A 14,024-nucleotide genomic window follows, 5' to 3' on the forward strand; every position below is an offset into this window, starting at 1 on the left:
AAAGAATTTGTTTCATCAAGATAATGCATCAGTTCACTTTAATGAGTTAAAGTTCAAATTACTTCCTCACGCACCCTATGCGCCAGATTTAGCCCACCTTGGATTATTTTCTGTTTCCGAACTTGAAAAAATGACTTGGTGGTAAAATATTTGCAAACAGTGAAAAGATGGAGTCTGCGGTTGATGCTTATTTTGCAAACCTCAACTGTTCTCACTATAAACAAACTATCGAAACTATTGAACATCGTGGGGAAAAGTGTATTGATCTAAAAGGAGACTATCTAGAGAAATAAAGATATTTTTTTTTCAAATTTTTTGTTTTCTTTGTTAGGTCAGGTACTTCTGGGACTACCCCCGCATATTGCGCTTTAATGGCGATTGCAAAATTTGTGGTGAGAAGTGTGGGAGACAATTACCAACGATGGAAATGATACAATGAACTATAATTGGAAATAAAATTTTAGATCTAGTTGATTAGTATAGGAAGAATGAAGTAAAGGAGCACAAAATAAAGGAAAACGAAATAAAGATCATTTCTCTTATTACTGTTATTATTATTAGTATTATTATTATTATTATTATGCTTATTATTAATTATTTTTATATCTCCAATTTAAAAGACAATTTACTTAACATACATATGTGTATATAAATATATTTAAATGAACATCGACTATTTGAGTTCACAATAGTACTTTAATTATTTAATTTCTTTTTAGTTGACGAATGTCTAATCACTTTATGGAACAAGCTACATTTAATCTTAAGTGTAGTGAAATGTTTGTGCATTTTTAAAGTAGCAAATGTTTATAAATTCCATCCCTAATTGAAAATACAATATACATAATTTAAATTGTTTGTAAATAACCTTATTTGTGTCCCCTTTCTTTACATTACCGAGCCAATATATAAAATAATGCGAAAATATTTTTATTCTACAGACGATAATAAACAGAACAAAATTCTGAGATATTGGGATGTAATGTATGGAATTTTTCAGATTGATTTTTGAATCACATTATATACATACAACTACAGACTAGATCCACCGCTGATAAGACCAGCTTTGGTATCCGTAGGTATTTGTTTCTGAAAACAGTCGTCCAAGAATTGAGCCATTGATAAATAAAGATGACCTTTAACTCCTGCTAAAGTATGGCTCACGTCTGGATACACCTATAAACAAATGATATATATGTAATAATTAATATTAAAATAGTTCGCAAGTAGATTGTATTTTATATTTCAAGCTTTACAGGTACGAAATTGAAAACATAGAACAACGAAATCTTAACAAAAAGGTTCCTCATAAAATCTCGGATAGGTTATCAAAGGTGGTATACCAATTAAGAGAACTAAGAAAATGATTAATTGCGGTAAAGTTATCTCCATTGAATAATCAAAGTAAACAATGCATTGGTACTTTGCCTGATCCAGGTAGGATGATTCTAGTGTCGAGGTGAAGTCCTAGATGAAATATCTCAAACTAATCCTCGACAGTCACTAGCGTTTTGAAAACACCCACACGGAGGAGAGGGGTATCTCTGAATTCTGATACCAATTCATTGTTAACTATGGTGAAACCATACTTAACAAGAAAGAAGCTTAGAAATTTCCCTATATTTACAAGATACATTCGAAAAAAGAATCGTAAAATTTTATTTATTTCAGAACCATGTACAAACGAGTCAACGAGTCAATCGAACGTGTCAACAGTGCGTTGTTGGCATTATCCTGGCGATCAGGACACGGCGGAGCACATGCTGAAAGTGTACTTCGTTTAGGCGCCAGAGCGTCGTATCCTGCTAAAGGAAATTGGGGGGAACTTTCGCTGCTGAGCGTGGTGAAGACCTAAAACTGGACACCTTTTCCCTGGGTACCCTCCCTCCAGACTCCCTTACAAGCAGTCCTCCCTTGGGAGGAGAAAACTGCCAACCTCCCAGAGAGGCAACGAGATGATGCCATGCTAGCGGCCGGCAGGGGGGGGGGGCACAAAGGGCCTATTCAACAGTCCCTAAGTCCCCGGGCCGAGCATGAAACCGTGGATGGTCGTGAGATTGGGACTCATAGCCGTCTCTCGCACTGGCCCTTGGAGAAAGAAGAGCAGTGAAGCAGCTGTGACATGTTCCACCGTTGGGCGTCCTGACGCCATATCTTAGGTAGAGGGGCGACATTAGAGCCGTAAGCTCAAAAATCCTTGTGCATACATAACAGAGGCCGTTACCCTGAGTAAGAGGGTGCAGAGTGCAGAGTGCAGTGTGTTCATAAACCAGAGAGCGTCGTTCTAGCATTAGTAGAGAGTAGTCGCGTCGTATTCTATCTTTAGTGTCAAATACACATATATTTATCGAAACATTAACTTTATTAGTCACGTAGTAAATAAAACAATTTGAAATTTTAACTACATTATTGTCCTTAGAAAATCCGAAGTGGTCTCGACAACTCGTACACCAACATCTATGAGGTGTAGATATATATATACTTATAGTATGGTATCCTTGATGATGACTTTATTAGATCATTTTTCATCGATGGCAAGGTAAATAGTTAAAGGTAGATAAATTATTTTACCGATTAGTTATTAAAAAAATGTTCATAGCTCAAAGAAATCAGGTGTGATATCAAATAATAGATGCCCAACCTGTAATACATTAATAGTTTGGGAAGTATTAAGTGTAAAGTTTTCTTAATGTGATGTTGGACTTGATGAACTTCATGTTCACTGAATTTTACATGTTTGAAATTTTCTCTATAGAAAACTACTAAAGCAACCGTTTATGACTGTTTCCATAATGCCGAAAATATGAAAGAACGCATTAAAATTCTATGTGCTAAAATGTATAATACATTACTCAATATCAGCTGAGAATTAGTGTCAAGGTGGATGAGCACCGTTTTCAATATTTCTTAACATTAATTTTCTTCTTTCTCTATCTTAATTATTTCATTAATTATATCTATTTTGAAGATGACATAAAGATAGTGCTATCATTGAATGGGTCTTGGTCTTAATCATTACACCACTACCGTACACTTTTTTGAAAAGTTTACACATATATTAAATTTTTGTATTGTTCTATATTTTCATTTTATTCATTATTGTGACCAATAACTATTTTGTCTAAAACGAAAAATAGTAACTGTGAACACGTACCTGTTGTCGGAAGAGAATGCCTTTTTTAGCGAGATGTCGTGCAAGTGCCATAGATTGTTGAAACTGAACATTGTCATCTGCAGTGCCATGAACTAAGTAAAACATTTTATTTCGTAAATATTCCACCTTTTCATACACATCTGACTCGGCATATCCTTTATAATTCGATGCAACATTTGGAAAACCCATATATCTTTCTGCATAGGCTGAATCTGCATAAATACAATAAAACAATTATTCACATATATAAACGTCGATAGATTGTTATGGAAGTTACACTGTAATAATGTGTAGTCGTAATTTATGAAATATGCTTGAGTCTCTCTTTATAAAAATAATCAAAATTAAAGAAATATACAAGGTGTCCAGTAACTGATGATACACTTAGCAATATGGTTATTTTAGATGAGAAAATAATTCTACAATACACAATCAAACCTTTTTATCGAAAGATTTACACGAGGAAAAATCAATTTTCAATACGATTTAAAAAATATCTATGTGCTTTATTCACTATTGCTACTAATGTTCATGTACTTAAACGTAAATTGTATTGTGATATTATTTGCTTTTCGTTGATTTTACAGTTTTCTAACTAGTCAGTACCAATTAAAATAAATAATAACGCAACATTATGAATGCTTAAAAACACTAACACAAATCAAAATAACAAATAATAGATACGTTAAGTATCTATCGACATCGCAGCTACTTAACTGTACCGACTTATTGTCGTCTTTTCGACAATAAAAGTAAACTTTTCGAATGAATGCTGAACGCTTACAATGTTGGACATGTGTTATGAATTAAGTCTGCCCTAGTCGAGTGCCAGTTAGGGTTCCGAAAGGGATGATCGACCATTGACGCGATTCATCGCGCCCGGTATCTCTCGGCCTTAAACATCTCTCAAGATGAGGTAACAATGTTCAAAGATATCGTCGATGTCGTTAATACCCTACTTTGGGAGGCAATTATGCAGGGACGCAAAGACGATAGATTCCAAACCTATATAAAAGCAGTGGTCAAGGACTATCTCTGGCTCATCCCAGCACTGACAAGTTGACTCTTGGGGCTGTCCGGTCATTCCTACTCTAGTGACTATATAGAGTCTATACAGATATTATCTACCAAGCGGTGCAGGTGCTGACCGAACATGATTGCTGTGGACAGTACCTGTACCGAATAGGCAAGAAAGTAACCGATGGTGAGAATTGGAGGGATCACTTGCTACCGGGCATAGTGAGAGCGATTCTCGGTCGCGCAAACTCGCCGGTAGGGGATATGAGAAACTCTTTAACACACGCCGCTAAGAGGGCGGGGATGTTGACCCCTTTCCCGAGAGTATAAGATAAAGTCGTGCTGGTGGCGGACAGGGAATTAGCCACCCTACTGTCCTCAAACCGCCGAGCGCGATTTCTCGGAAAAAAGGATGACAAGGCGGCGAGGCCCTGCCTCATTGACGGAATATGGAGAGGGATGTGGTAAACGATCACCTCCCAATGAAGACACGGACTGGGGGGCAGATTTCATGTCGCACGGAAGGAAAGTAAGACACCGTATATTATGCTGTTTGCAGTTTCTTTTTTCCTCCGGGAAATCGTACGAGTATGGTCTTCTGCCAGGTAGTGTCCATGGCCTTCTGCCACTACATCTACCAGGTAGTGTCTTATGGAGGTGCAGGTACTGTGTTCTAATCTGAGTTTTTACACGATATCTTTCATAAACTCTGTATTTATTTCTCATAAAATGTAACTAGAACTCATTTTATTTTTGAGTACTGTAAAACCAGTCTCGGTTTCATAAATAACTTCACTATAGTTAACCAATAACCTTATTAGTGTAATATAACCTTTTTTTGGATTATGCTATAAGGGCTGTACATACTAATATATTGCACATGAATAAAAAATCCAGCATATCAAATGCAGAACTTGAATAAATTGATGGAATTTTACTCAGATAATATCCCACCGTATCAACATGTCAGTTGATTTGCCACCTGAGATTAATAATAATATTAGTGTACTACCATCTGCATGGCAAGGTGAGTATCAAATCAACAATAAAAGGAAAAGAAGCTCTGAATCTGCACTTTGGAATGTGTGAAAAAAAAAAGCAAATATGAATTCTATAACACTATCGAATAAATACTTTCCACTTCAGACATCAAATTCATTGGAAATTGGGGTGAACAATGCGGACTACACCGTTAAAGTAAATAATAATAAAATACAAATTTTTTTAAAGAGCCTAAATACATACAGGAGTATTGTCAACATTCTTAAGACCCTTAATACAAGGTCACATACATTATAACTTAAAAAAGAGAAAACTACTTTTAAAGTAGTCTTCGTCATATTTACCATTCAACCAATACAGATCAAATGAAAGAAGAACTACACTAGGCCATGAAGTGACTAATACCCCTTACTCTCACAAAGAAAGAAAGAAATAGTTCAGTGTAAAAGGTGCTAGCAATATAATTACACGCAAAGAAATTGCAATTACTTATACCAATGCGTTAAGTGTCCTGAGGACCATCCTCTTGGAGGATCAACTTATGTATGTACTAAACCATCGGATATTCCAGCGAGGAATATTCCACCCCACTAATTATAGAGGCAACCCTGTCCATAAGTATTTATAACAATGCAAATTTTCTAAACTAAGGGAGAAAACTACTAAAATTTGCCACATTACTCCCCATTATAATAATGCCACTAATCACGAAATGCAAACAAGGACAAGTATTTAATCGTACACGTACTTGTTGAGTCTTCGTCATTTTTCTCAAAAATAAAATGAAAATATTTTATTCGTGCTATATTTTTTATTTAATTTCTCATGTATAAGGACCATATTGCCGCTTGTGTCACCAATTATAATTCATATATTAATCTAATATTATTGGACACCCTGTATACTAATACGAATGTTAATGTTATGACTTAATTAATTTAAAGTCACGGTTTCATTCAAATTTATTACCACGTCCAATTTTATTTGCAATCTTATTTGTATGATTGGGAGAAATACCAAAAACACATTTCAATTATAAATACTAATTAATATATGTTTTCTTTATTTGTAGCTTTTGTGACACTTTTTGGTCACAGTCGCACATGTTTCTCTATTGTTAATATTATCTTTATTCTAAATTAAATTATATTATTCTGAAGACGACCAAAAAAAGTGTTACGGTCACACGTTATTATATAAATTTGTATACGTTTATTTAATTCAACTTAGATTAATTAGGAAACTAAAATATTGGTAAAATTAAACAGGACTGTAATATACCATAAAGTTTCCACGAAACGACTGGTGCCACACTTATACCACATTGAAACACATCTTGCTCAGGATGTGCTAATGCTAGAGCGGCTACGAAGCCTCCATAGCTCCATCCCCAAACAGCGACACGTCGTTTGTCCACAAAATGCAATGAGTCTCGTAAGTATCTGTAAATATAAGGTTCAAAATTTAATTAAATGTACCTTAGAATCTGTAATGTGAAAGATAAAATTATGATTCCTTCAAGAAATCTATGAACATGTGAAAGTATAAAAGAGGAGTAGCACTATCTCCCATACTCACCACTTGATTATCATTTACCTAATCTCTTCTTTCTCGTAAGTTCTCAATCCGATACCGATCTACGATATATACGAAGTGTCCCGCAATAAGTGAGAAATATTTCAGAGTTCGATTCAGCGTCTGAAAGAAATGAAACAAGTTCATATGTAAACATATGTTGCATTGGATCTTGTTTACGAGATATATCGAATGTTGTGTTTTTCTATTTCGTATTTTATTACGTTCATAAGAAATACTAAAAGTAACTACCTGTCAGCGCATGCCTGTAGACTTTATGCCATTAATGTGGCTACTCTTTCAATACTCCTCGGTATTACTAGAGTTTGTTAAATAATAAATCAAACAATATTTTAAAACAGTTGAGCGGAAAAAATAGTAACTGTTTCATTAGTTGGAAAAAGTATTACGTCACAAAAGATGCTGTATCTCGTAAACAATGTCAAACCGCACACATGTTTATATCAACTTTTCCCATTGTTGTCAGATGCTGAATTAATCCCTGAAATATATCTTCCATATTGTAGAACATCATGTCAGTTACTTAAATAACAGAATCCTAATGCTACCAAAATATTTAGTACTGCACAGATTATAACGTACAAATAACAGTTTTTAATTAATAATAAATATTTTACAGGATATCTTTTTTGTTACATGGCATGCATAAGCAAAGTGGCATCTTCGAAATAAATTTTAAAAATAAGCAACATCAATATGCTGTCCTTCTTTTGTAAAACATTGTTAAATTCTCGTTTTGGTTTTATGGAAGTTTTCCGAATTTTTTAATCCTATTCATTATATAATTCTTCAATAGGATTTAAATCAGGAACTTATGGATGTGGTTATAGGACATTTGTACAATGGTATAACAACCATTTTTTATTAATCCGTTCTTTATACTTTGGATCGTTGTCTTGATAAAACTTACATCTTTCTTCAACTCTTATGTTAAGAACCCTTTTTGCAAAATTACTCTTTAAAATTTCTAAATATTTAACTGTTTGAATTTAATTTATCTTTTCGCTTTTTCCACACTCTCAGTCTTCTACCACTACTAAAGATACGATATTGTTTTCATCAACAAAAGCATTATGCCACTGCTTAAATTCCCTCAATACGTACTCTTCTGCAGATGGAAGTCTTTTCCAATCGTTTGCTAAATTAATGTGTGGTTTTCTTCTATTTGTTCGTTGTAGGCCATTTCAAGGTTACAGTTCTCTTCGTAGAAAAATTGAAATTTATTGACAACAATCTTGACAAAAATAAATATTTAAACATTTTAATGCACCTGAAAGCATTAATACGTATTATTTGAAGTTATTTGAAGGAAGCAATGAATTATGAACTTCAATATGAGAATTCAAGTTCTTGAAGAGAGATGACTTGGGATACAGATGCTTCATAGGATAGCACAAGTGATGCAAACTCATTCAGCGGTATATTCGTCTATCGGAACAGAGATCTTATCCATTGGAAGAGCAGGAAACAGAAAGCAGTGGCTCTACTCACAACGTAAAGCGAATTAAATGTAACGTCAGAGGGATTGAAAGAGGTTGTATGGACTTGTGATTTGCTAAATGAGATTGAGGTGTATAATAATATAAATAAGAAAAAGAGTTCGAACGAGAATATACGGTCAAAGTGATATATGTATCGAGAGAAGAAATGGCAGTGGATTGTTTAACGAAATTATTGAGCCATTCTTACTAAAAAACGTAAAAAGTTTCATGTATATTAAAAATTAAAAATGTCAAATAAAACTAAAGAGGAAGAGTGTGAATGGTTTTGTACAATGTTGTATATTTGGAGTGTACAATGTTGGATGAGGGCGAGTCCTTTGTCTGCAAACTTATTGCAATGTTTGATTGATGAAATCAAGAAAAAACGGCAGCATTTGGCGAAAAAGAAGGTTTTGTTTCATCAAGACAATGCACCAATTCACACATCCGTTATCGTGATGGCCAAAATCGCCAGCGGATTATTTTCTGTTTCCAAACTTAAAAAAATGACTCGGTGGTAAAATATTTGACAAAAATCAAGAGGTGGAGTCTGCGGTTGATGTGTATTTTGTAGAACTCAACGGTTCTCACTACAATCAGGGTATCAAAACTATTGAACATCATTGGAAAAACATATATCGATCTAAAAGGAAACTTTGTAGAGAAATAAAGATATTTTTTCCCAAATTTTTTGTGTTTTTTTTGTTAGATCAGATATTTCTGGAACTACCCCCGTATATACATATGTTTTCGTTTATCTATTTTAAAATTTTTGGTTTTAACAGAAAGAGAAAGAAGACAATACAATACCTAAATATATTTTCTACCTGCCCCATCGCACATTCGGAAGAATTACCCGTACCGGTATTATCGAAAAGTAATTCCGATATATATATATATATATATATATATATATATATATATATATATATACAGATCCTGTAAAAGAGGAACCAGATACCAAATACGAAGAAAGTGAATTTCACAAAATAGAAATAGTTACATAATCGAAAAAGTTTTATCACACAATCCGACATGAATGACCTCATACGAAATTTAAAATTGTCGAAGGAACAGGTTGAACTCATAATCTCAAGAATATAAAAATGAAACTTGCTTCATATCGCGATAAAAGTACATTCACTATAGAACGAAAGAACATAATTTAAAATAATTTTTTCCGGTAGAACAGGAACTTTGTTTTTATAACCATCTAGACAGACTGTTGAATATATTAGATTTTAAGCATGAGACAAAAGAATAGCGACTATTTTGATGGTTCCAAGTACAACTTGAAAACTGTTTTACTTTATATCAACAACATACACTCCTCTATCTCAATAGAAATAATTTTAAATAAGGTGCAATATAAAAAGCATAAGTAGAACATTTGTGGAAATCTAAAATTAAACGCCATTTTACTTGACCCTAAACTAAGTTATACAAAATATTGCTGCTTATTTTGCAAATGGGACAGCCTTCGATCTCATATATCTCTTATATCCTTTGTCTTTTACAAACGCAACAGAGACAACAATATAAGAAAAACTTTAAAAATTCTAATCGTAGATAAGGAAATTACACGACACTCGAAACTATAACAACTAAAAACACATAATAAGAAATGCAAAACTAAAAAAATCTTTACATGGAAATTATATAGAAGTTGAGAAAGAGAACATTATACTTACTCAGTAACTTCAAGTTGATCAGCAACTTCTACAGAGCCAAGCCGATAGTAAACTTCATGAAGAAACTTGTAACCTTGACCTCCACTGCCCCTACCATCGATTTGTGCGACTATCATATTTTTTCTACTAGCCAAATAAGTGTTCCAGTCTATTTTAAACACCTCTGTTACTAATTGTGAACCTGGTGCACCGTACCTACCGAAACGTGTAATGTAGAATAGTTGTTACAAAAGATATTGATATTAATGTTAAATAAAGTCGTGTATGCTTTTCAAATTATATTCTTATACTTTTTCAATTATTTACTATTATTATCACATACAAAACAAATACACTAATTTGATATCACAACTAGATATACTTACACTTGTACAATTAAAGGATATCGTGTGATTTCATCTTCCCTCAATCCAGGTGGTAGGTGCAATCTCACTTGTGCGTTATACCCACCACTTATTTGAACAGGAAACGTTTTAACTTGTGGAAGTGCAAGGTTAGCAACTTTTTCCTAAATAAAGAAATATCAATTTTTATGTAGTGTATTTCATGATAAGCGGGATTAACATCAGTGAAGAGTGGGAATACAAAATGTTTATAAACATGTGTCTTATTTGATCTTCTTCACAAGTTATAGCCACAGATGTCGACATTTTTTCTCGAATTTTTTTTTAACTTACTTTTCAGAATGGTTCCAATACATAAAATAATTATTTCTATAAAATATTAATCTAATCGGATAATAGGAAAACGTGCTTTAAGGTTTTGCATGTAAAACTATACATGTATGCGTGATTCCACCGTTGCCCTAATCATTATATTGTAAAGCCATAATTGTAAAGTCACATGTGATATAGTTAAAATAATAGTTGTTAAATTATATGCAGTATACATAGTTCCTAATACATAGTTTATAATGGTAAATTTTTGTTCATTACAAATCAATGATGAATTATAGTGGAATGATCGACATAAATAGTCGTACAAACAATTCTGTTTGTACAATTCTCATTTTTATGTGTAAATTCAGAAGTAGAATTCAAGAGATATATCAGTCAGAATAATATTCTGTGTACTATTATAACATTCTGTATGACAATTTCTATGACTTCATAATATTCTTTCTTTTATAATATGTATTCTGTTAGTGTTATGCACAAATTTCTACAGAGTTTATTTCGGCACAATAAAATAAACACACTCAAAGTAAAGAGTACAAAAGACTTCAAACACAGCCGGTTGAGAAACAAGCTTTGAAAACTGAGAATTGCAAAGTACGATAATAAAAAAAAATTAAGAAGGAGTCTAGACAAAACCGATCTAAATAATTTATAGAGGCAAGATTATTTGAAAACATATTTAAAAGAAGAAAACTCAAATATTCAGGAAAAAGAAACAGTCGCATAGCATTATTTTTTGTTTGAAGAAAAAACTTCTGAATCATAACGTGACACAACTTTATGGAGGCAGCTTAGTAAAATGAGTCACTATCTGCAAAAAACATTGAATTTGTTGCGTATAAAAAATCAATTACTGAAACGAAAACTTAGATTTGAATGACACGAAAGCGAAGTGATCGAGAATTTGGTTCAATTTACAATAAATTTTCCAAATAAATGTTATGGCGATAAATGTGAAACTGAAGTCCACAATAGTCGTGAAAAGTTAATTCACACCATTGGAGGGATGGAAATCTAAGGAAGCCGGAAATCTAAGGAAGTCCACTTGGAACCAGTCAAGCGATTAATGTAACATTTCGCTGGTCAGTTGACTACAATGTAACACTAGCCGATAAGATAAACGCTTGTGTTCGTGAAACAATATTAATGCAAAGATGACTCTTTTTGTTATTAGTTTTCTGTCAATGCAAAAATTATTGTTATATTTGTCAGAACTTTCTCATTAAAATGAAACTGAACACTATATAATTTAAATCACATTTACCTATTTATTAAGTGATAAATGTAAAAGAAACCAAATTTTACTGATTCCGAAACACGTTTGATTGTGTTATATAATTACGATAAGTATGAGTAGAAGCCAGATTTTTTCAATAACTAAAAAATATTAAATTAATATAAGTTACTGAGTGAGTAAGTATCATTCAAATTATCTAATATTTGGTCGTATTTTAATTAGGAAAATCTTACAAATACATTCATAAAGGTTTCACGAAAACAAAATTTTTTGTTTAAATATGCTTATATTAATGTTATAAGCGATCAAATGACCTTTGAACATCGGTCATTGTCTCGGCGCTTGATGCCGCATTTTTTCATTTCCTATTCTTTCCTATGGCTGTTACTGCCGACGAAATACTGACAGAGATATAAAGTTTCATAGATGATTCTGTATAGAAGTGAATTTTAATCCCAAGTCTTTTAAATTTATTGCGAAAATACTATATTAACTACGCAAGGATTTTGCTTATATATGAAATATAAGAATATAATTTGAAAAACACACACAACTTTGCTAATGTTAGGAGGTAGTTGGGGGGAGAGGGACAACTTTATGCAACATTAAAGAAATTTGTTTTAGAAAAAAAATAAACAAAAGAAAAATTCTTTTATCTGCCAATTTGTATTTCGGGAGTTGGAGAACTTTTGAAAAAATTAAGAAAGTATGGACTTAGAATATATCCATCTAAATATAAAATCGGCCAAACAGAACTAAATTTCCTTGAACATATTAATAAGGAGAGTTCACGACCACTAAACGACAGAGGCGAAAGTATCAATAAATTTACGAGGTTCGAGAATTCAACAAAAATTAGAAACTTCTTAAGTATGATTAATTATTACCACAGATTTCTGTCTGAAATTGTTGAAATTCTTCAACCTTTGTACAACTTATTAAAAACCAAAGACCCAAAAAAGAACGGACCAATTGAATGAACCAAAAAGCAGTGGATTATTTATTTTAGCTCATTTATTTAAAAAAAAAGCAAAACGGTGGCTAATAGACCATCAAGGATCAATATTTATTCCACAAACAAACATTTTAACGAAGAGATTCCAGCAGCATTTCATTGTCTGCCTTGGAGGAGAGAGTGGATCCCCTCCTTGGGCGGTGTACTATTGTTCAAGACGAAATCGCGGATCTAATGCCCGTGTGTATCCGGTGATTATGGTGCATGTATGGCGCGAACGCGAGACTCAAACGGGACAAGGTTCAGAGATGGAAGGAGCTCCTTCAGACCATCGATCAAGATCTATGGTGACACTCATACAAATTGATGTTGAATAAACTTCAACGTCCTTTTCCTCATGGTGGAGAGAGAGGGAACCATGTTTTTTGGTGAATCCGAACAATTGATTCATCGAGCTGGAGGTCACCGAGAAGAAGCTGGCTGCGGCTATCCAGAGGCTTGAGACAAACGACACTGCCTGGGGTCCAGACGATACACTCGGCCGAGTTTAGATCTTAGTTCTAGGAAGATTGCTAGGATAGTCCTCCTTCGGAATATAGACAGGCTTGGGGATTCTTCGTCCACGTATCGGTCTATTTGCCTTCATAACAACGAGATTAAACTGTTGGAAAGAATTGTTGACGACCTGCATCGTTGGATACCTGTTGCGAAGTGGCTCCGATCTGACCGAGTACCAGTTCGGGTTCTAGGAGGGACAGTCTACCATCGACGCGATTTATCACGTCTGGTTTATTTCGACCTCGCCCGTCTCTCCTTTAATACTCTAACCTGGAAGGCAATGAAGCTGGGACTCGAAGACCATAAAGTTCCCACCTATATAAGTAATTGAGGTCTCGTTTTTTGCTAGAACGAAGTCCTGTGACTTCTCATAAGAAAGCCCTGGCAGAACACAAACTTGAAGCCCTCAAGCATCAAGCCGACGCTTTAGTTAATACCTAGTCCCTTATATTATCTATCCAAACTCTGTGTATAGAATTTTATAATTTTTGAGATACCTAATCATGTGGGACATTGTAATATGTGGAATGAAACAGTTGAATGCAAAGAGTCAAATGAAATAACATCATTTTTATAGCAATTTATTAAAGAAAAATTTGAAGCGAGAATTAAAGAATTCGTATTACAGTGTTCCCGCTTTAAGTGTACGTTCTCCG

At 33.6% G+C, this 14,024-nt stretch overlaps 1 protein-coding gene across 4 annotated transcripts in view; it reads right to left on the bottom strand.

The window, feature by feature from the left end:
- Positions 1 to 626: 626 nt before the first annotated feature.
- Positions 627 to 14,024, bottom strand: part of Dpp10 (Dipeptidyl peptidase 10) — a 126,994-nt gene continuing 113,596 nt past the window's right edge. Inside the window, exons 12-17 of one of the 4 annotated variants that reach the window (XR_012991091.1) lie at positions 10,307 to 10,449; positions 9,942 to 10,136; positions 7,159 to 7,250; positions 7,001 to 7,067; positions 6,752 to 6,871; positions 6,484 to 6,615 (exon numbers count right to left, since the gene is read on the bottom strand). Coding sequence is in view for 2 of the 4 variants with exons in the window: in XM_076304439.1 (XP_076160554.1) it covers positions 1,033 to 1,176; positions 3,155 to 3,366; positions 6,455 to 6,615; positions 9,942 to 10,136; positions 10,307 to 10,449 (855 nt within the window). In the remaining 2 variants the exon portion in view is untranslated. The other 3 variants (XM_076304439.1, XR_012991090.1, XM_076304440.1) reach the window with 3 other exon arrangements.

This window comes from Ptiloglossa arizonensis, chromosome 2 (genome assembly GCF_051014685.1).
Source record: "Ptiloglossa arizonensis isolate GNS036 chromosome 2, iyPtiAriz1_principal, whole genome shotgun sequence".
In the NCBI taxonomy this organism is placed as follows: Eukaryota; Metazoa; Arthropoda; class Insecta; order Hymenoptera; family Colletidae; genus Ptiloglossa; species Ptiloglossa arizonensis.